The sequence below is a fragment of the Melanotaenia boesemani genome, chromosome 6 (genome assembly GCF_017639745.1).
Source record: "Melanotaenia boesemani isolate fMelBoe1 chromosome 6, fMelBoe1.pri, whole genome shotgun sequence".
Lineage (NCBI taxonomy): Eukaryota > Metazoa > Chordata > Actinopteri > Atheriniformes > Melanotaeniidae > Melanotaenia > Melanotaenia boesemani.
The window spans coordinates 10774707-10795838 of NC_055687.1; the positions used below are offsets into that span (position 1 = coordinate 10774707).

Here is a 21132-nt window from a genome sequence, read left to right on the forward strand (position 1 = left end):
CAGTCTGCGTCCACTGTCCACAGCTGCCCCAAATGACGGGTGATCGTGTCTTTTGAGGCAGCTCCAGCTCTCATTGGACGGGGGGATCCCGGAACTGGAGTAGGTGGTAGCCAATCAGCATGCCGGAGAGGAGGAGTCCTGAGGAGATCTCCATAGTCAGGCAATCTGGCAATCATTCAGTCAGTCCACAGGCTGAAGGGCCTGCGGGCCATAACATTTAGATTTTTTTTAAAGAAGAAAACAGAAACTTAACCAAAACCAGCAATTTATTTATCCCTGACCTAATCTGAATAGATGGATGGATGTAAAGATGGATGGACGGGTGTACTACACAGGTATTGTTTTGGGGTATTTCCTTTTCAGTAGACTTCAAATGTATCATCCATGTAAGGATTTGCTTGCACTGTTTTGTTTGAAATCATGTTTAAAAATATTTTAAAATCTCTTCCATAGCTGCTGATGGCCTTTTCTTTTGGGACACGTCAGAAATATTTTACAAAGTAAGAATCCTTGTGTCTTTGTCTTTATGAGTTTTCAGTCATAACTAATCTTCTGGTTAAAACTTCAGAGAATTAACTTAAAATCTCTGCTAAAATTCCATACATTAAAATTCATATTTCTGAAAGCACTTAAACTTTCCCTCCATTTTCATTTTATCTTATCCTCTTCAGTTGCTTTAAAATCTTTGTGATTTAGATTTGTGATTATTTTTGGGGTGGAGTACATGTCCCACTACACGGTAAGTTGGTGTGTAAAGCAAAACTCGGCTGCAACATCATGCAGTGTCCTGGAAGAAAAAGTTGTGAAGTACAGTTTCTCAGCATCGTGTCATGTCAGTGTGACATTAAATGATCAAACAAGTCAGAAACACTGAATTATTAGGTTGGAAGGTTACATAGTGTGACTTTAACAACAACATGATAATAATAATAATAATATTTTTTTACTTTTTTCATCCCAACGAAGAAATTCAGCTCTGCATGTGATCCAGCTCTAGATGTACCAGAGAGCTGTGGGCGGCCATGTTTCGGTGCCTGGGGAGCAGTTGGTAGGGGTTAAGGGCCTTGCAGTGGTTCACCTTTGTTGGCACACTGGAGACATAGACCCGAGTTCCTCAGACCCAAAACCACCTCTGTAACCAAAAAGCTTCACATTTAAGTTCCCCCAAGACAAACCCTGCACCTCTACAATATTTGGAAAGCAGATAGTGGTGGAAGATTAGATAATATTTGGTGTATCTAGATGTTTTTCCTTATTTGTTCAGATAAAGTTAAAAGAATCTTACATTATACAGCAGCAGCAAATTTTCCAGACAACTGTATTGAGTTTTACTACTTTGCTGAGAGGAGATGCTCAGCTTAGTTTATGGTATCAGCAGCATTATGAGCTCATTCTCTTTGTATCATCAGAATTACACACATACATTATTTATTACTCTGATCACAGTTTGATCAATCTATACATACACACAAATATAATACATACCGTCTCCCCTCTGATATCATAGTTTACCTCTAATTATCTCCAAAGAGTCTGCTGGGGGCCTCGGCAACATTTCACAGGGGCTCCTCAAACCAGTGTTAATCACCCTTTTATTATAATATATTTTACATAGAGATTTGTATTCATAATGATAACATCTTTGATTAAAATCTTTATATTCTTTGCCAACTTCCACGATTTTTCTACTTTACTATTTTTACTTTTATTTAATTAAACAGAGACAATATGTTTTAACATGGTTCCAATACAGAATATTAAACTATGTGCTGAGGTGGGCATTATGACTCTTTACTATTACATTTACAGCATACAATGAATAAATACAGTTTTTAGAAACATAAGCCAACTGGAAACACAGAAAATATAATATGAAAATAACCTCTATATAACACATGACTGTGTTGGATAGCTCAGTGGGCAGGGCAGTTGTCTCCCATCTGGGAGACCGAAGCTCGAATTCCACAGGGGCAAATATTAACACCTTCCAGTTGGGTTCTTAGGCAAGACCCAGAATACTACTGACTAAACACCTTCAGATGAAAGTCGCTTTGGATAAAAGTGTCTGTTAAATGAAGGTAGAATATAATTAAAATCTCTTGCCACCAAAATCTAACTAAACTTTATTATCTTGACAGTTTAACTGCACACAGCTGTAATTTGTATTGTCCAAGATATGTTTTTATTTTCAGCCTCATGACAGCCAGGAACTCAACACGAGGACAGGCTGAGCTGCTCTGAGCTAAATTAGCTTCTGTATTATCTCCAATACTTACCACTGTCTTCATTGCGTTTCTTTTTGCTCTTTTTTTTTTTTTTTTTTGGGGGGGGGGGTTTTGCTTTGGTCTACTACCATCATTCCAAACTCTCCACATTGTCACTGCTCTGTAGCGAGTCAAAGCTGGCCAACACTCGGGGGCCCAACCTTTTCCCTGGCATGCCTGGTGACTGTGATTAGTTGTTGTTTAGTCACGTCTGACAGCTAACCACACAGCTAGTACTAGAGGGGAATCTCTAACAGCCACAATTATCTAAAGACAGGATGTGTGTGCAGCTAAAGTGCCTGGAAGTGATGTCACAACCCAGGAATGGTTCTACAACAAATAAATAAATAATGTAGTGATGGCTGTGATGATGTGCTCTGCCATTGCCCACACACACTGAAATTCTGCAGGAAATCAGCACTTATTTGAAAATAAATTCTAAATATTCTGTGCAAATAGACAAAGCATGATATGAAACACTGAGTAAAATATATATTTTATTGTGATGCAGTCAAGATGCATCATCTATAATGGACTTATAATTCTGCCACCTTAGGAATTTTAATTTACAGTGGAAAGAATATAAAAATATTTTATTCTTGTGTTTTGTTTTATGGATCGTTCCTAAACTTTAGAAAAGTTTGTGATGTTTAGTTATCCTGAGTAAAGTTGTTGCTACTGATTTCATTAAAACTTACGTTGTTCAAAATGACAAGAATGTCTTCAACAATGTGACAACATGCTGATTAATGAAAACCGACTAAACTCCATTGGTTTTAATTTATATTTATTATTTGATGAAACCTCATATGAAGGTTCTTTACATAAAATAATTTGTTCTGTGTCTCCTGTAAAGTCATACAGCTCCATCTGCTGGTCAAACAACAGCAGGAATTAAAAGTCAAACAGGAACCAGACCAGTCTTGTTGGTCCTCCATTTGCTGATAAATGACATCACTGTAACTTTATCAAAGAAGATAAACAAAGTCAGACTTTTTAATGAGAAACAGTTGAGTGTATCTGTAATATTATACATGTATTTCTCTGAATGTTGATATCCATAATCACACCTTGTACAGGCATGACATAGAATGTAATTACATTTTAACTCAGTACAGCATTTATTCAATATACAAATATACAAATAGTAATATGAACAACTTTTCTTCTTCTTTATAATAAATACAATTACAAACATTATTAAACAAAAACTGAAACACAAGTCTTTGTTTTTGCAGAAATACTGTTTACTATAATTTTATTTACATTTACATGGAGTTTGACTGCAGGTTTAAACAGATAAAGCTGCCTTTTCACAGATCCACCGCTGCTTTACATCACAGCTCACTGATTTCCATCCTTCATGTTGGACAGAGATCACACATCGACCATCAGTGGCAAGTTCAGTCATCCAGGAGCTGAGGAAAAAGTTTGTTGCAGTCAATTCAATTCAACTTTATTTATTTAGCATCAATACAAAATCATCTATAAGCACTATATAGACATAATCAATTCAAACCAATTCACTCTGATCCAATTAAAACACATTAGTCCACTTTATAGTAACTGTGTTCATACAAGCCAGTTCATAAAAAATATTATTTCAAATCAAGGCTGAAAGATTGTAAAACTCAAAGTGATGGAAATGTTGTGTCTCTTACGTGTAAGCTAAATCACTTCCATCAACCCACTTCCATTTCCCATCTTTTGCTCTCAGACCGATCCAGTATCCTCCGAACCCAGAACTGCCCCAACTGTTACCACTGATATTTTTCTGAGAAATAAAAGAAGTTATCAAACATATTTAAATTATTAACAAACATAAAGTTCATGATTCTTTTCTTACCTTTTCAATGTCATCAGCTACAACAACCAGATCTGAACCTTTTCCACTGCAGTCTTTTCGAGCTTCTTCCCAGTTTTTCTGTCCAGCAGAATCAGGGTTATTTACTGCATAACAGCTGGACCGATTGTGTAACCAGCCGCTCTCACATGGTTTACATGTTCTTGCTGAAAAAACAAGGATCAATAAGAGACATGTTTACTGTGTAATGATATTATTAATGTTTATTTTTTAACATGAATGTTTACAGTAGATAAGTGAACATACGGCTGTCTTGTTGTCGACAGTAGGCATTGATGCTCCATTGAGCTCGACTGGTGTTGAACTGAATCATCTCTGCCTCCAAGTTTTGAATTTGTTCTGTTAGGTTTTTCTTCTCTGTCTCCAGCGTCTGGATTTTTGTCTCCAGGTTTTTCTTTTGATCTATAAGGTCCATCTTTTCAGTCATCAGGTTTCTTATCTCATCTTTTAACAGAGATTGGGATTTTGTCAGGTTTTTGAATACACTTAGCTGGTCTGTCACATTTCCAAGGTTCCTGGTCAAGTTTTCTTTCTCTGAAGTTAGATTGCTGATGTGGGAGTTCAAGTTGTAATTTTCTTCCTGTAGAGCTGTTTGGTTGGACTTTAACTGGCTCGTCAAGCCATGAATAGATACAACTGCAAAATCAAAACGAGATCTTTAATGGGTGAGGGTCTTATTCATTTTTGTTTGGCAGATCACCACAACTAAGCAATGTCATCTCTGCCCTTTTTCAGGTTTTCCAGCCTCCTGAGAGTTAAAAGAAAATCAACAGAAATCCCTCAAAAACGACCCAAACGCATAAGCTTCTTTATTTTTCTATATTGTCCCACTTCCAATGTTATAAAGTTCACTCAAAAATGTATAATAGCTTTTTACTGTTCATAAATGCATCATATAAACAGGAATAATAGAATAATTGTTGAATGATTCTTCTTCTGTAGCCAAGGATTTACAGTGTTCTTCCTTTCAAAAAAGTTTATTTATGCTTAGAAGCTCAGCTAACGACATTATTTTGACTGGTGTTCCCTGAGCTGCTATATCTTGCATTAAAACTGGCCTTATTAATTCAAAGTATGGAACAAATGGATATAATGTACTGAAAATTGAAAGGTAACAAAGAAATGATTATAAATTAGTGGCCATTGAATTGTAACCCCTTTAGCTAGATCCTGCGTGTCAGTGGTGTGTCTGTTTATTGTTTTTAGTTTTAATAATACTATAATAATAATAATACATTTCATGGTTAAAATATGATGGATGCCTTTTTTTCATACTCACTGTAGACAAACAATCCACCAACTCCCAACGACAAAATGACACAAGCAATCCCAAAACAATAAGCCAACTTTTTAAAGCAACTTCTTTTTTCAGATTCCTTGTCTGGCAGGGGTCCTGCTGAGGTGAAACAGAAATAAACATGTCACTTTTACTGTCACTGAATCTGCTGTTACCCCATTTAGTTCAACATTTTCCCTGCAAGTTACAGCTCAGAAAAAATGTTTAAAAATTAATAATGAATAAAAAAAACTGAAACAAAGTAAAGAAACAAAAAGTTGAGGCACTTTTTGATAGGCTAAAGCCTCGTATCATCATCATTACATTTCTAAACATACACATTACAAACACACAGAAGCCTGTTAAAGTCTCCACAAGAAGATCCAGAGATTTATGCAGTATTCTGTTCGCAAACTAAACATTTCGAGCAACATTGGCAACATCAGTGTCAGCCTCAGCTAAAGTCATAATAAAGCATAAAAGACAAATGTGTAACATTAAAATTAATTAGTTATAGAAGTAATTGGCAAATGAGAATAAAATATTTAGAAAAGAAATAAAAGCAATAATTATAGAATAATTACAGAAACTTAGCAATGACATTTGAATCACGTTTTTCAGTGGTTTCACTGTGAATCCTCACTTCTTCATACACTATTTCTTTCTTCCTTTTAGCTGTAGGGTTCAAAGGATGTTGTTTTGTGGTTAAATGTATTTTACAAAATGTAAACATTTCTTTTTGCTTGAAAGTGGCAAAACTCAAGCAGAAAGAACGTTTCTGAGTGTAATCACATTCTTTTATGAGTATTAGGAAGCTGTGGTGAGTTTCACATACGTGGATAAAGAAAACTATTATTTAAGCCCAATATTAAGCAATTATGGACAATACCTTTGCACAACATACCATTTATATCAGAATGTTTTTCAGCTGGTTCACTGTGAAGCTTCACTTCTTCATACACAACCTCTTCTTTATTTTTGGCTGTAGGGTTTAAAAATAGTGTTTAAAGATTAAATGTATTTAACTGATGAAGTGTAAAAACTTGTCTCTGCTTGGCGATGACAAAGCTCTAAATAAAAGCAAATGCTTAAAGAAAAGTAAACTCTAACAACTGTTTCTAACAGTAATTACATCCAGTATGAAGGAAATATAGATCACTTCTTGATTAGATGCAGATTCAAATAATCTGCATAGTCTGTATATGATTCCTTAATGGTTTAACTGTAGCTCAACATCTAATTTATTGAGGAAAACATAAAAGGAATCAACTTGCAATCTTACCTTCTGGTCTGGGTCCTTTAGGTTTGAATACAACTGAGGCATAGTTAATTTCTTCTTCCATCCCTGCTGAGTTTGTCTGATCTGTAGCAGAGAGAGTATTACAGTAACTAAGAGGGAGGGAAGGCATAGTTTATAAGAAGTGGTGGTTTCCGTTACTTCTGTTTTTAGCTGAGAAAATCATTTGCATGCTGGGTCCGGATATGACTTTAAAAACATGAACTTTGTTCTTCTTTTATATTTTTACCTTAGAGAAGACAACACTATACATGTTGGACAAAGACAACTGATCTAGTGCCTAAAATAGTGTCTGCCTCTGTGTGTAACGAAACCACGTCACCACATTCACTGTTGCTTTTTGTCTTCTGAGGGTTATCACTAATGTACTTATCATTTCAACTTTGTAAAAAAAAAAAATCTTCAGCTATAGTCTAAAATTAAGCACATTTTCCGCCTGAATCCTGTTTATTTTTCTGGTTTTGTCCTGGATGTGCATTTGTGTGGACAGTGCAATCAGTCATCTTTAAAATCACACCCTGAACTTTTGGATACAGTGGATTCATTTGTTTATAACCAGATAAAGGAATCATTAAAGTTGGTTTTATTTTAATGTACAGTTATTTTTATGAATCCAGATTAGAAAACTGCCTTAAACCAGTAACTCAGTGGTGCTAATGTTATTGAACCTGTTTTAAAATCTTTCTTTCAAAGGACTGATGCACATTAAATTCTAAATCTCTTTCCAAAGTCGCACAACAAATGTGCTTAGAACTTTGTTTTACTTTACTTTGTTTTTTCTTTTGTAAACACAAAATACAACCAGGTTAGGTAAATATGTCCCCAGGGAGGAAGAACAACAGATATATTAACACTAAAATAATAAGCAAAATAATTTATTTAACCTTTATTAACCTTGTTATTTATTGTCTATAAGACATATAGGATGCCTCAATGTGGCAGTTCAGTCCAGTCAAGGCCTCTCCAGCACTGAAACAAAACACATAAGGGGATTTTCAGTTTCGACTGGGAAAGAAGTGGGAAAGTGACCTCAAATTGATCTTTGGAAAAAAAAAGACCTTGCAAAATTTCTTCATGATACAGCAAAGATTATATTTTCAGTTTAGTTAAGTTAACTTTGGAGCCAATACATCAGATTTCTTGTATTACACAGCTAGAACTAGAAGTCAGATGATTCAGTACAAACAACTTAAAATATGGTCTCAGTCCAATTAATAAACAGCTGGAAAAGTGTAAATATATTTATGAGAAAGCTGCCTGTTCACTACACCTAACCTTTACATGACATTACAAATATCATCATTTCTTCTTACATATAATATGAAACAGCACTGGTACACAGTCATTTGATAAACTGCCTTTCATGAAACACTCAGGATTTAAATAAGTAAAAAAACAGAATAAAAGAACAGCTATAATTTTGCACAACATTGAGATTAAGAGCCCATTTGGTTTGGTAGACACCAAAATTCAAGCAATAAATAAAACCATGAATAATATTTAGACACATCATTGATACCTGCTATTCAAATTTCATAGCACACGTCTTCTTTTTAGTGCAGGGAAAAATGATGAAGACTTATTTAGATTCTCTACTTAAATGTTAAAATATACCATAACAAAATGCAGCTACAATATTAACATGAAAATGCAGGGTTTATCTGATTGATACATGTGATCATGATACTTTTAATAAACATATGTGATAAATACATCAAACACTGAGTCATTTTAACATTTATTAAAATGAAACTTATTAAAACGTGTGAAGGAAATAATTGTTATTATTATTGGAGCGTTAACTCTTACTGCAAATCTAAAATCAAACTCACGTAAAAAGCCATTAAGGATGGAGACTGTTAGTATAATTTCATCATATCTTAATTTTGATGAATAGAAATTAAAGTAGTGGAGGGGAAGTGCAGTTTTTAGTTAAAGAAAAAAATGGACATACTAAAGTAAAGCACAAGGACCACACCTATACTCAAGAAATTGTAACATCGATTCTCATTTCAGTTTGAGGTATGATTTACTGTCATTTTATGAAATCCAATTTACTCTGCAGATATAGAATCCTCTTACACTTTATAGGGAAAAAGTGGATCCTGGAACATGCTGGTGAGTTTTCTCATTAATATTAATGAAATCGACCCACTATTACACAAACTTGGTTATAAATTTCTCCCTTTGACTACATCTAACTTTAAATCAGAATCCTTTTGGAAAAAAAGATGATAAACAGGAAATAAAGTATTTTAGTGAAGAATATGGGAGTCACTGGGTAGCATCTTACACTCAGCTGGAAAAGGTACCAGATATGAAAGAGTTAATCTTGTAAAATGACATCACTGCCTCTGTTGGCCCTCTCCCATCCACTCCACCCTCCTATTATAGCCCTCCAGCTCATCTAATCTCATCTCTATTAATATTCTGTTTCATCCCAGTCTCTCCCTCTCCACTTCTCCTCATCTCCTCTCCCCTCCTTTCTAGTCCTCAGTCTCCTCCCTCTCCATCCCTCCTCCCCTCATGTCCATGTGTCCAGCCCTTTCATTAAGCCCAGTATGAAAAGCGAAGCCTTTTGCTGGCAGTCCCCACCACAGCCTCACAGGAGCCTCACTCACAAGAAAAGCCCACACGCTGACTCAGGCCTGGACACAAAGATATAACTGGCTGCCAAACCAGAAGCTGTGTAGCTCTGAGTGAGGCCTTGGTTTGGTAACTCTCTCTGTTTCTGATACTGACATGGAATTCCACAGTCTGCATAAAATTTTCCACCCCAACGTCCATGGTGAGGAGAAGCAACAGATGCTGAACCTGAACCGACGCCTGGAAACCTACCTCAGTCGGGTTAAACTGTTAGAAGAAGAAAATGCTTTGCTTGCAAGCGAGATCCAAACCATTAGACACAACAGCCAGGAGGACTGGACTCACAGAAAGTGCATGGAGGAAGAGCTGAGGCAGGCCAGACTGGAAGTGGATGCAGCCTGGAGGGACAGGGTCCTCACGGAGCTAGAAGTTGGCAAGCTGACTGAGGAGCTCCAATCCCTGGAACTGCAGAGACAGAGGGAGGCACAAGCCAAAGTGACAGCAAAGACAAAGCTGGAGCAAAGTAGGAAGGAGCTGGTGGAGGAACAAAGGGCACAAATCTGGCTGAGGGAGAAGGTCAACAAGCTGGAGCATGAGTTAAGATTCCTAATTCAAACCCATGAGGAAGATGTGACCCACTTGGAAGATGCACTGATCCAGTCAAGAGCCACAATTCCTCCAATATTTTCTCAAAGGGACAACCACACACCAGAGCTCCTTAAGATGGGGAATGAGTTTTACCAAAGGGCCACCAGAGCATGGCAGGAGGCATCAGAGGCCTATCAAGGACAGTTAGCTCGACTAGAGGAGTCATTCAATCAGACCAGAAACCGTTTGACTCAAGTGGGCCAGGAAAAGCTTGAGAGTCAGCTGAAGCTTCAAGCTCTGGAGAAAGATATCGCCTCAGCTCAGGATGTCCGGCTGCATCTGGAGACGGCTGTGGCCCAACAGAGAGACAAACACTGCCAGGAGATCCAGCAGCTCCAGGTGAGCTATCCATCTGCAGGGATAGTTATTAGCTGTAACTTAGTCACAAGATTTGGCCAAACAGTTTTTTTTTTTTGTTTTTGTTTTTTTACTATATTATAGTATAGTATAAATATTTCAAAATACACCCCAGTTGAAGGTTTTGAGATTTGTGGCAGTCATGTAGTTTAATGCTGAAGATATGTTGATATATTTCCGCTGACAGTCAAATCTGTTTAACTGCACCAATAGTTTTACAGAATTGGTTATTGCAGACAACTGTAACACCTTTACTACAATAATCTACTTATACAGTTCTAAAAAAAATCACAATCCTGCTCTGATACTAAAATGTTGGCCCATTTATGTCATTTGACAAATTGAACAAATGAAAAGATAAAATGGTAAAGTAAATTTCTCTTTACTATCTTAATGAAGACAGCTTTTGTATTTATTTTTAGAACATCAGGAATTTCTAGTTTCTGCTTTTTGATCATATATATATATATATATATATATATATATATATACATACATACATATATATATCAAACAAAAAACTCCCCAAATTGAGTAACTTCGCAAGTTCTGCCTTGTATGTAAATGGTTTCACAAACCTCACAGTGATTGCTCTGGCAATGTGCAACCAGTCAGTCTAAAATAGAGGAAGTGACTAACCACAGGGGAATATGAATTCATGAATTCTTGGTTATTAGCAGCTGCAGGCCTGTGGTCTGACCAAATGAAGTAAAGACACAAGTGCCACTGCATGCCAATATACTCTATATGACTAGTCAACTTCCAAATATAACATGCAAATGCTACATTATACACATGATAAATACATAAACACATTAAATTATGTTTTAATATTTAAATTTTAATAATAAATTTCCTGGTGAGCATTTAGTGAAATGCAGGATGCCCAGATTAAGGCTTCAAAGAGCTGGTCTCCCAGGGGTATTTGCTCCCTTTCTCGTTCAATATTCTGATGGAGTGAACACATCTGGGTATGAAAGGAACTGGAAGATGCATATTTTTGGATTGGGGTTACTGGGATTAGTTCTGGGTCACAGTGAGGTCTGAGAGGTGAAGCACCCAAAACTAAGAACTTTTTATGGCAATACTGCTTTTGAATACTGCAGTCCTCAGTGACTTGCAACATAGATGCATAGACTCTAATAATTCACCACTTTGGCAAGTCTAATCTCAAGTGCAAACCTTTGTATATTATAACATTACTCTAGATCACTTTATTCTCTTCAACAACAATCTATCAGCTAACATAATGTGACAAATAGCAGAACAAAATGTTTACTTTTACAAGCAAAAATCACACTGGAAGGACTTTCTCATGCCTTTTTTACACTGCTTCCTTTTTCTGTTTGGCTTCCTTTTATGATAGGGGCACTTGGAGGATCTGAAAGTGGACAAAGAAGAGCTGGGCCAGCAAATTGATCATATCGTCCAGGAGAACCGCAACCTGATGCAGCTGAAGATGTCTCTGGGTCTAGAAGTAGCAACATACAGGTGTGCTGCTCTCCCAGGCTCATTTTTAAAGCACCCTTAATAGTTATTTTCCCCTTTCTTTTTAAATGTGATTCACCTCTACAGTGTTAAGGAGTCTGCGGCTTCTCTTAGCATGCATTAGGTGACTGGAATACGGTAAACAAAATGAATGCATGAAGTTCTCATTTCAGGATGAATACTGACTTTTTTTATCAAGCAATAAATCAGTAAAGTCACTCAAGCAGCAAAGATGTGGTAAGTAATAAAATGAAAAAAAAATTATAATAAAACACAGAGAACAAAATGATTTAAAGCTAAACTGCCCAACATTGTTTTTATGTACTTCAGTAACAGTTATCTGTTATGTGTTAAGTGCCACTGTGCTGAGACCTTATTGCATAATAGTTGTACTACTCCTCCATTGTGCAATACTTCTACTGCACATAATATTGTGTTAAAGAAGTCTTGATTTGGACTGTATGTTGTCTGTAAAACTGACCTTACCATATAACTTTTGCTTTGACGTTGTCTTCACCAAAGATGTCATCTTTGGTGAAGACAACTGAATTACAGTTCTTTAAATTGCAATTGTTGTTTTTAGAATCAGGAATAAGCTCATAGGAATCAATATTCTCTTAGAGTTAAAAGTGGTTTTGTTTTTACACACTCAATTTAAGACATTTCTAAGGAAATGCATTATTAAATGCACGGCATTTAATAGTTGATGGCTGGCATGTCAGTTTTGTATCATGTACTTCTGGAATTTCCACCTAATTTGTCCTCACTGGCTGAAATATTCCCATTATTGCATCACTGTATGCTTTATTAGTATCTTTTGAACTAAAACTGTAGACTGATGAATGTGAAGAGTCACTAGAGAGCAATTAAGAAACTGATCTGCTTGATATTGATATTGATAAATACCCCATTTTACAACCAAATACAATGCGCACAACACACAACATGATAATTAGAGTAACAATAATATTATCTTCATGTTAGCTGTGATTCATACGAGTAGTTTAACACATTCTGAAGCTGCTGATCAGAAACATACTAATACCCTTCCCTCTGTGTGAGATGCAGATAGTCAAGAGCCAGAGCAGCCGTCTGAACTAAAGGTCGCCTCAGACTCTGCTGTCTTGAACAGAGTAACATATATACAATGAAGCTCTATAGTGTCTCCTTTCTCCTTCTCCCCCCACCTCATAGTATTGACCCTCACCCTTCTCTGTGAGAAGCTGCCATTTTATGAGCTATGGGAGTCTAGAGTAACAACATAGGGGAGCAGATGGGAGAGGAAATGAGTAGAGGACAAATCTCAGAGTCATTCACTGCAAGTTAAAGCTGTTATTTTTAATTAGATTTATTTTATTTTTTTTTAAAATAACTTTGTATTTCGACTAAACTGCATCAATGAAGCTAATTATGTGCCGTATGTGCTGGAATGGAGGCTGGTGAGGGCCACATGTGTGAAAGGAAACAGTGGCATTAGTGCTGCATGGACGCTTTGTAATATCTGCTGTCATTTGCGTGTTCATGAGCGCCCCTGTGGCTGTGTATGTGTGTGTATGTGTAAGAAATTGATGGCAGAGGTTTGTGTGCTGCAGATGGCTCCTCAATGGCAGGACCTTTCCTTTATTACCATAACAACAGACCTTAGTCTGCTGCTGCTGCTGTTCAAGAGCAGCAAAAGTCTCCCCTTGGTCCTATTCCCACCCACAGCTCTGTGTGCAGCATCATGTTAGCATTCACTCCTTTATGGCTCCTTCCAAACCCCAAACATCATATTGTTCATGTGTGCTAAAAGCTGTGCAACTTCACAACACAATTTTCTCTTGTTGTTTGTCTCCACAGAGCTTTGCTGGATAGAGAGAGCCTCAGGGGAGACGTGTCTTTGTTAAATAAGCCAAGAAACATTTCCATCACAGGTAATTAAAATAAACAATATGTATACACCAACGTCATGTCAGTCCCTGCCACGATGTCACATTTTCAAAGTTTAATTTAACTTAGTCTCATTAAAATCCTCTTGGAGTAAGGGGACGTTTGATATGATTTCTAATTGCATTAGTCTTACTGGAGACTTGTGGTAGGGGGCTTGGTGACAGGGGCTGAGGTAGGCACTTTGGGTTCTGTAATACAAGCCACAGTCAATCACTGGCAGTCCCCAAAGATTATTGAGCCATATGGCTTTGCTTTCCCGTATCCTAGACAGCAGTGAAAGGAAGTGACGATCAATATCTTCCCATTAGTGTCTAAACTCACTTGAGAACAGACATTTTATTAATGCTTTGGTGATCCAGGTTCTGTCTACTTATCCCCACACACCAGACAGTATTCTGTGTGGATATTGCACTAAATCTCATGTCAAATATTTGTCAAAATTTTATATCTGATCAGTTTTATTGAAGAGACGTCTGTAAGTCAATATTATTTCAGTAGCTTAGTTAATTGTGTATTCATGACTTCTGTCTTCCACAGATGCAGTTTTAAACCCTCATGTGGTTAAACAGAATTACAAGACCCAGTTGTACGCTAGTCACAGGACCACGTTCCCCTCACCTCTTCGAGGCACAGGACCTACAGCAATAACTGCAGCGCCATTCAGCAGCAGAAAACCTGAAACGTCAAATGAAACCCCAGAGATCTCCACCAAATCTGCAGATGAAACAAAGTATACAACACTAGAAGACCCTTATCCAAAAATAGTCCAGGATGGAGCTGTTGAAAACTTCCGACCACAGGAGGTTTGTGAAAGAGTCACGTATGCCGAACCTCTATCACCTCCTAATGAGCGAGAGGCAGCTGCTGAAACATTGGAGGACAAAGAGGAAGAGAAGTGGAATGATACTGATAAAGGTCCTGAAGAGAGTCTGACTGATGAGTCAGTTGTCAGTTGTCAAATTGAGTCTGGCCTCAGCAATGAGCCATGTTTCAGTGGTGAAGTTAGTCAATTTACAACACCCAGTCTTACATCATACGATCACGCATTTACAAAGAAACCTTGCAGTTTTTCTGATGATAAAAATGAGGATGTGGTGTTTGAGGGTACAGCTGAGAAAGAAAATGTACATCAGCTTCAGATTCAGACTGATACAGGGTTAGAGACAGAGTATGTAGATAAAATGGTGGAGAATGTGCAAGAGGAGATGTCAGACTCTGAGACAGAGGCAGTTCTTGAACCAACTTTTGAATCCATTCCAAGCAGTCTGCAATCTGAATGTGAGCTTGTAGAAAGTGTTTTTAGCCAAGTCACAAATTGCGGCATGGATGAAAACATTACAAACACTGATGCAATTGAGATAAGACAAGAACTAAATGGTTCTGTGGGAGAAACAAATGAACTAGAAGTTGAAGATAAGTTGTACCCTGATGGAGAAGAGATGGATACATGGGATAGTGTCATAGAGAGAAAGGTTGAAATAAAAACAGATGGTGACATAAGAAATGAAGAGAAAAAGCAACATGCTGAGCCAGAGGAAGACATATCAGCAAAGGAACTTGAGAAAGCAAAGACACAAGGGAGTCAGGAGAGCCATGTGGTCTCTACACCGATGCTCACACAAGCAGATGAGGGACAACACACTGCCTTAGAGCAAGAGCAGGTTCCACCTTCTGACAAAGAAGATGAAGATGATGAAGAGGACTCTCAGAATGTCTCGGTGTCATGGAGGACTGAATTGGAGAGTGACAGCTATGCTCAGGATAACACTCTCGCTGACACTCGTCCTCTGATTCGATACAAAAGCGATGAGACAGATGCCAACACTCAGGCGTCACACATGGACGAGAGTGAGTCAAGTGAAGGTGAGCACGAAAAAAAGACAGAAGAGGTGGGAACTGGAATGTGGAGCGATGGGAAGTCAAAGACATTCGGAACTATGGAAGATCTGTGTGAAGAAGTTGAAGATGAATCAGTGGATGAGGAATATAATCTGGGATACGCTTACGTTGAAGACAGAGATGTTAGCCAAGGTGCAATAGTAAGAGAGTACGAAACACAGGGGAAAGATATAGAAAATGCAGATAAAATGGTGAGAAATTCAGAGGAAGAACTTAGAAGACTTGTAGGATGCTCATATTTTGACCATGATGAGGAGCTGGAGATTGACAGAGTTGTTGAACAAGAGTTAGAAAATTTGTCCACAGATAGTTACAGGCACATCAGTGAGGATGTTCCACATCTGGAAGACAAGTCTTTTGAAGAAGTGGATGTGCAAGAAGAGGATGGAAAAGCTTCATGTGAGCCTGGACAGAATGAAAACCATGAACATTTATCTTTCGCTACAATTACTGACCAGGGTTCTGAAAACCGACTTTTCAGTGAGTTATCAGTAGTAATGCCTCCAAGAGACACCTTGGCTGTGGAGGATGTCCAACATAAAAGTCAAGATGATGCAGATGAGCCAGAAAAAAGGGAGGAAGAAGATGAACACAATGTGCCTATGATGATACATACTGATGCAATAGAAAGTAATTCTGGAGTCACTGACTTCATAAGTAGGTACGATATAGAAGACTCAAACAACCTGGAGGAACCAAACTCTGTACTATTGATCACAGCAGACCAAAAAAACCTGCAGGATGTGGCAGCTCCTCCTGAGGTCACAGAGCAGAAGTTATCCATCGAGTCTCAAATGAATCAGGTTGAGGAGGCTGAAGATTTTCACAAGATTTTTGAAGCATCAGAAACAGCTGAATGGGAAGTCCTAGAGAACCCAATGCAAGACTCTGAAATCAGAGACCAAGGTGAAGATTATCAGAAGTTTAACATACCAGAATCAGCTGATGAGGGTGCTTTGACAGATCAAGAAGACCCTGTCAAAAGTTTCCACAACATTGTGCCTGATGAAAACAACATCTCCATAGTTAAGGATGCAACAGACAACAGCCATGGTCTCCTCTTCCCTGATGTTAAGAGTGACTCCTGGGTGTCCACCTTAGAGAGCGGCGCCACTTATAAACCAGATGATACCTGTAAAGAAGCAGCTGAGCAAACTAATCAGAATCAGGGATTTACTGACAACCAAGTTTGGGGGAATGTGGAAAACCAGAATGTTGTCAATGGAAACTCCGGGATAGACGACTCATCTAAAGCCGTAGCTGCTATTCAGGAGCAAGAACAGATGCATACAGATGTGAAGAAAGTGTTGAGTAGAAATGTTGTTGGTGGGGAGTCGATCCATTCTGAGGAGTCTGAAGCTGAGGCTGAATCCTGGTCATCTGGGGAAGATGTAGAGCAATTAGATTGTATTTAGAGTTGAATTAGTTTTTAAACACACACACACACACACACATAGTCAGTAAGAAATTGGGTTTTTTGTTTGATGCATTTTGTTTCAAAACCAAAGTCAAGCCTTGGTGTGATCTTTAGTGACATTAACTTCCTACGTGCCTCAATTCTCTACTAAGATTTACATGTGTTTTTCCTCAGCCCGAAGCATACATTTTTTCCTAACTGTCCAAACCTTTCAGTCGTGTAGTTTGCATGTTATAGAGCATGACCGATTCTTTGCACGAGGAACGAGCATGAAGAGAACAAAGAATATAATTTGCAAGCCAAATCATTTATTGATCATAGTCTAATCTTATTGTAGTCAGTAATGGAAATCAATGAGGCTAGAAGGGTTGGATTCTTTGTAGAGCTGCTATTACATTGTGACAGCTAATGTTTCCGTTGATGAGTTACTATTAGGTCACAATTTAATGATCTTTGCATGTAGAATGAATGGTTGTTTCTCATTTCTACCCATAAAGTTTATTGAAATAACGGTACATTTACAATCCAAAATAAAGTAGATTGATGTTATTCTTTGTGTCTTTGAGAAATCTTTATTTGAATGAAGAGCACACCACATCCATGCAGTTAATTTATCATTAAATGACATTCTCATTGATGCAAACAGATGTTGAGCAAATGTATCTAAAGTCTAAGGTTAAGAGGCACAGAATAGAAGCTGTTTTAACCTTTCTGATCATGAACTCAGCCCAAAAGGAGTTTACATTTCTGCTTAATCTGTTAGCATCCTATTAGCTTATATGGCAAGTTGCAACACAGAAAGAGCCTGAATCTGTTATATGGTCCAATGGAGGATGCTAAATTCCTTTCAACTTTAAATTTATTTGATTTCTCCGTACATTATTAGAAATTCCATGAAAAGAACGAAGTCAGTCAATGCTGATAACATGGACAGTGGAAGTATCAGGTAGTTAAACATCACAAATGAGGATTTAGCCTACAAACACGAAAAATACACACACACACACACACACACACACACACACACACACACACACACACATATATATATATATATATATATATATATATATAAATATATTATTCTTTACTGATTATTCTCTACAATTATTATTATAATTGACGGGACAGACTTACAAAGCTATGAACTTCTTTGACTCAAAACACAGTTGCATCTTTAACAGAAGGTCAATAAACCAGCTGCTTGCTTCCTTGCAGCAACGTGTTTCCTTTGGGGTTTGTACTGTGGAAGCTTTTGAAGCTCTGAGTGTGTGCTTCTGCGTCTGGATTTGGCAACATACCAAATTAACTGACCTCAAAGCAGGCGGGTCAACAAAATAGCACCAAGGTCCTCCACATGCATAAAGCCATCCCATGAGATGGCCAAGTAAAAAGTATGAAGAGAGAACAATGTGTGCCCTCAACTCCCCTCCATCCCACCCCTTCTCGTCTTTCATTAGTCAGTTTAGCAAACAATGGCGGCTATTTTGGTGGACGCTCTCCTCCTCACTCACCAAATCTGCCCAGTTGGAAGGAAGGAAACAGCACAGTTGTATTCACTGTGACAAAGCTGAAGTGGAGGAATGGTATTACGGCAGCTGTCTGGAATGCTGCTATTCTCCAACTGCAGTAAACTCATCCATCCCAAGAAACACACAATGAAATCTCTCATTCTGATAAAAAAGAAGAGAGTAAAATTTAATTAAATCCAAGTTATCAATTAGATCATAATTTTCTTACTCATTTTTAGTTAATATAGTTACTTACAGTAACTGACTTTTATAAGTATTTTAAAAGTAAAACAAAAAAACTAACGTTAAGTCCTTATAACGGTGTAAAATCTACGGGAAGTCAGGAATACTTTTGAAAGATTCAAGTGTTTGTTTAAAGTAATGTTGGCTTACCACACAGATCTAAAGGCATTTGGCACAATTAAATCATTTGGGAGGTTGGATCTGTCTTTTCATGACTGCATGATTCATTACTTCCGTTGGCAACTTAACATAGTAAAATCCTGTTGCTGAGAGTTAAGCTGACCGTCAACCACACGTGTTTAATGTGTGCCAAGTTTTCCCTAACAAGCTCCCTAGTTACAACAAAATTTGGCACCACTGCTAATGAGCTATCATTGTGTTTGAGGTAACTTGTCAGAACAACTAGAACATGTCCTTTGTGAATCATATCCATTAGAAACACATGTAATAGCATTTGAACAACCTGAGACTAGTCTCCAGTTTGGGGAATTATATGCTCCTCGGGGTCTCATCTCTGGGCCTTTTGCCATATTCCGTTGCTCTTAAAGGCATCTATTTCACACAAAATTAAAAAAAAATCATAAAAATTCTTAAATTATGTCCATTAAAAAGCATGATCAATAGATATTGGTCACTGCTGGTTAACATGCAACTGTTAATCTACAAGGCCATCAACAGAAACCTAAACCTCTATTTGTTTTTTTTTTGTTTGTTTTTTTTATCTTCCTCATTGTGTAATCGACACATGCTCCGATAGCCATCTGCCATCCAGCATCCAACTCCATTGATTTACTCCTGATGTTATTGGTGTGGATGATTGAGGAGCTGCAGTTTGGGACCAAGAAGGGGGGAGGTGTCTGCAGGTTTTCCCAAGTGGTTTTTCTGGAGATGTGAGCTGTAGGAGATTAATGCAAATAAACAGTACTGTGTAAAACAAATAGTTCTCTTTGAGGCTGAATTGTCAAAATTGGATGGTAAAACATCATTCACAAGTTCCAGGGAGCATTAATGAAATCTTCTGCCATCTATGCTCGACGAGAAGACGGATGCGCAGACGGGCAGACAGTTTCATCCGTTTTCTGGTTATGCATGTAATTTGGTCTGTTTTCAGGGAGTTAAGCTATCTGTCGCTTGACATGGAAGATGGAGCGAAACTACTAGAAATCACAGGGGCAATGCTGAGCAGAATAGCTGACATGCGACCAGCAAAACAAACAAACCAGACAAGAAGAAGAGAATCAGGAAGGGAACAAAAAAGCAGAAGAAGAATGAAGATGAGGACAAGAACTGCAGAAATTGCGTGAGCTTTTGAAGAAAGGATATGTGTGTTTAGGGTGTGTTGGAAACAACTTTATAGAACGGTGTCTGAAACCGATGTTGGTTCATGGGAATTCTGAACTTAGCACTGCTTGCTAGTGGAGGAATTGACTTAACAACCATGGCAATGCAAAGGATGCATGGAAGTATGAGGATGGTATGAGGTATGACGTTTGAAACAGACGTTGCTATTGACGTACCTAAGGGAGCATAAATGGGCCTTGACGGTGGTCAGCAGACATCTTTGTGGAGGCACTCGTGTGCCATGCTCCTCAGGTGCAATAGTCACTTCATCTGACTTCTGTCAGTGTAAAGCAGGGGTGTCTAAAGTCGGTCCTCGAGGGCCGCTGTCCTGCAAGTTTTCAGTGTTTCCTGTTTTAACACACCTGACTCGATTTAAATAGATCCAGCAGCCTATGAAGTTTTGCACAGTGACTTATTTGAGTCAGGTGGTTTTGGAGCAGGGACACATCGAAAACCTGCTGGATTGTGGCCCTCGAGGACCCGAGCTGGACACCCCTGGTGTAGAGAAACAAAAACAGAAAACTCTAACTGCATTCATTAATGATCTCAATCTTTTCCATTCAGTACCCAAAGTCCGTAAACATAGTTTAGAGTTATGATGTAGACCAAGTAAATCTCAGTAGGACGCGAGTGGGTCATCACATTACTTGTGAAATAAGTAAGGGAAAATGCCCAACAGGTGTTCATTATCAGAAATGAATGGACGACACGAGGCAAATGTTGTATTAGACCTAATCAGTGGAGGGAAATGAGATGATTGCTTAACGTTAGGTTATGTGACACAAAGTATTATTTCAGAGGGCAAGTGCACCTCTTACAGCTTGTGTGTGTCCAGAGGATGATGCCAAATTTCATTTCCTGGTTTTCTTTGTGTTTACCCAGTCTGTGTCCTCCTCTAAATTGTTCCATTCCTCCAGTGTCACCTCCTTTTGTTGCATCTCCTTCTTCTCATCTACATGGTTACTCTTTAAGTGATATTTGTCATTGAATTCTTTTTTAAATTGAATATTTC

At 37.9% G+C, this 21132-nt stretch overlaps 2 protein-coding genes across 5 annotated transcripts; one reads left to right on the forward strand and one right to left on the reverse strand.

The window, feature by feature from the left end:
- Positions 1 to 3237: 3237 nt before the first annotated feature.
- LOC121641815 (asialoglycoprotein receptor 1-like) lies at positions 3238 to 6794 on the reverse strand. 4 transcript variants are annotated; one of them, XM_041988137.1, is made up of 7 exons: positions 6687 to 6794; positions 6309 to 6386; positions 5408 to 5521; positions 4375 to 4764; positions 4111 to 4274; positions 3926 to 4038; positions 3238 to 3682 (listed from the first exon to the last, which is right to left on the reverse strand). In XM_041988137.1, the coding sequence occupies exons 1-7, from the start codon at positions 6745 to 6747 to the stop codon at positions 3556 to 3558; spliced, it is 1047 nt and encodes a 348-aa protein (XP_041844071.1). In that variant the 5' UTR covers positions 6748 to 6794; the 3' UTR covers positions 3238 to 3555. The 4 variants fall into 4 exon arrangements, with proteins under 4 accessions (XP_041844071.1, XP_041844070.1, XP_041844072.1 ...); XM_041988136.1 differs by having other exon boundaries at positions 5408 to 5524; XM_041988138.1 differs by having other exon boundaries at positions 4375 to 4572; positions 5408 to 5524; positions 6294 to 6386.
- Positions 6795 to 9251: 2457 nt separating this feature from the next.
- Positions 9252 to 17574, forward strand: nes (nestin). Its single transcript, XM_041989261.1, has 4 exons — positions 9252 to 10274; positions 11659 to 11783; positions 13620 to 13693; positions 14247 to 17574. The coding sequence occupies exons 1-4, from the start codon at positions 9444 to 9446 to the stop codon at positions 17021 to 17023; spliced, it is 3807 nt and encodes a 1268-aa protein (XP_041845195.1). The 5' UTR covers positions 9252 to 9443; the 3' UTR covers positions 17024 to 17574.
- Positions 17575 to 21132: the final 3558 nt, after the last annotated feature.

Coding starts and splice junctions, on each gene's coding strand:
- nes (XM_041989261.1), top strand. CDS start 9,444: ATGGAATTCCACAGTCTGCATAAAATTTTCCACCCCAACGTCCATGGT. Junction 10,275..11,658: donor AGGAGATCCAGCAGCTCCAG/GTGAGCTATCCA, acceptor CTTTTATGATAG/GGGCACTTGGAGGATCTGAA. Junction 13,694..14,246: donor AAGAAACATTTCCATCACAG/GTAATTAAAATA, acceptor TGTCTTCCACAG/ATGCAGTTTTAAACCCTCAT.
- LOC121641815 (XM_041988135.1), bottom strand. CDS start 6,747: ATGGAAGAAGAAATTAACTATGCCTCAGTTGTATTCAAACCTAAAGGA. Junction 5,525..6,293: donor AAATGGTATGTTGTGCAAAG/GTATTGTCCATA, acceptor GTTTCACCTCAG/CAGGACCCCTGCCAGACAAG. Junction 3,683..3,925: donor GGAAGTGATTTAGCTTACAC/GTAAGAGACACA, acceptor CTTTTTCCTCAG/CTCCTGGATGACTGAACTTG.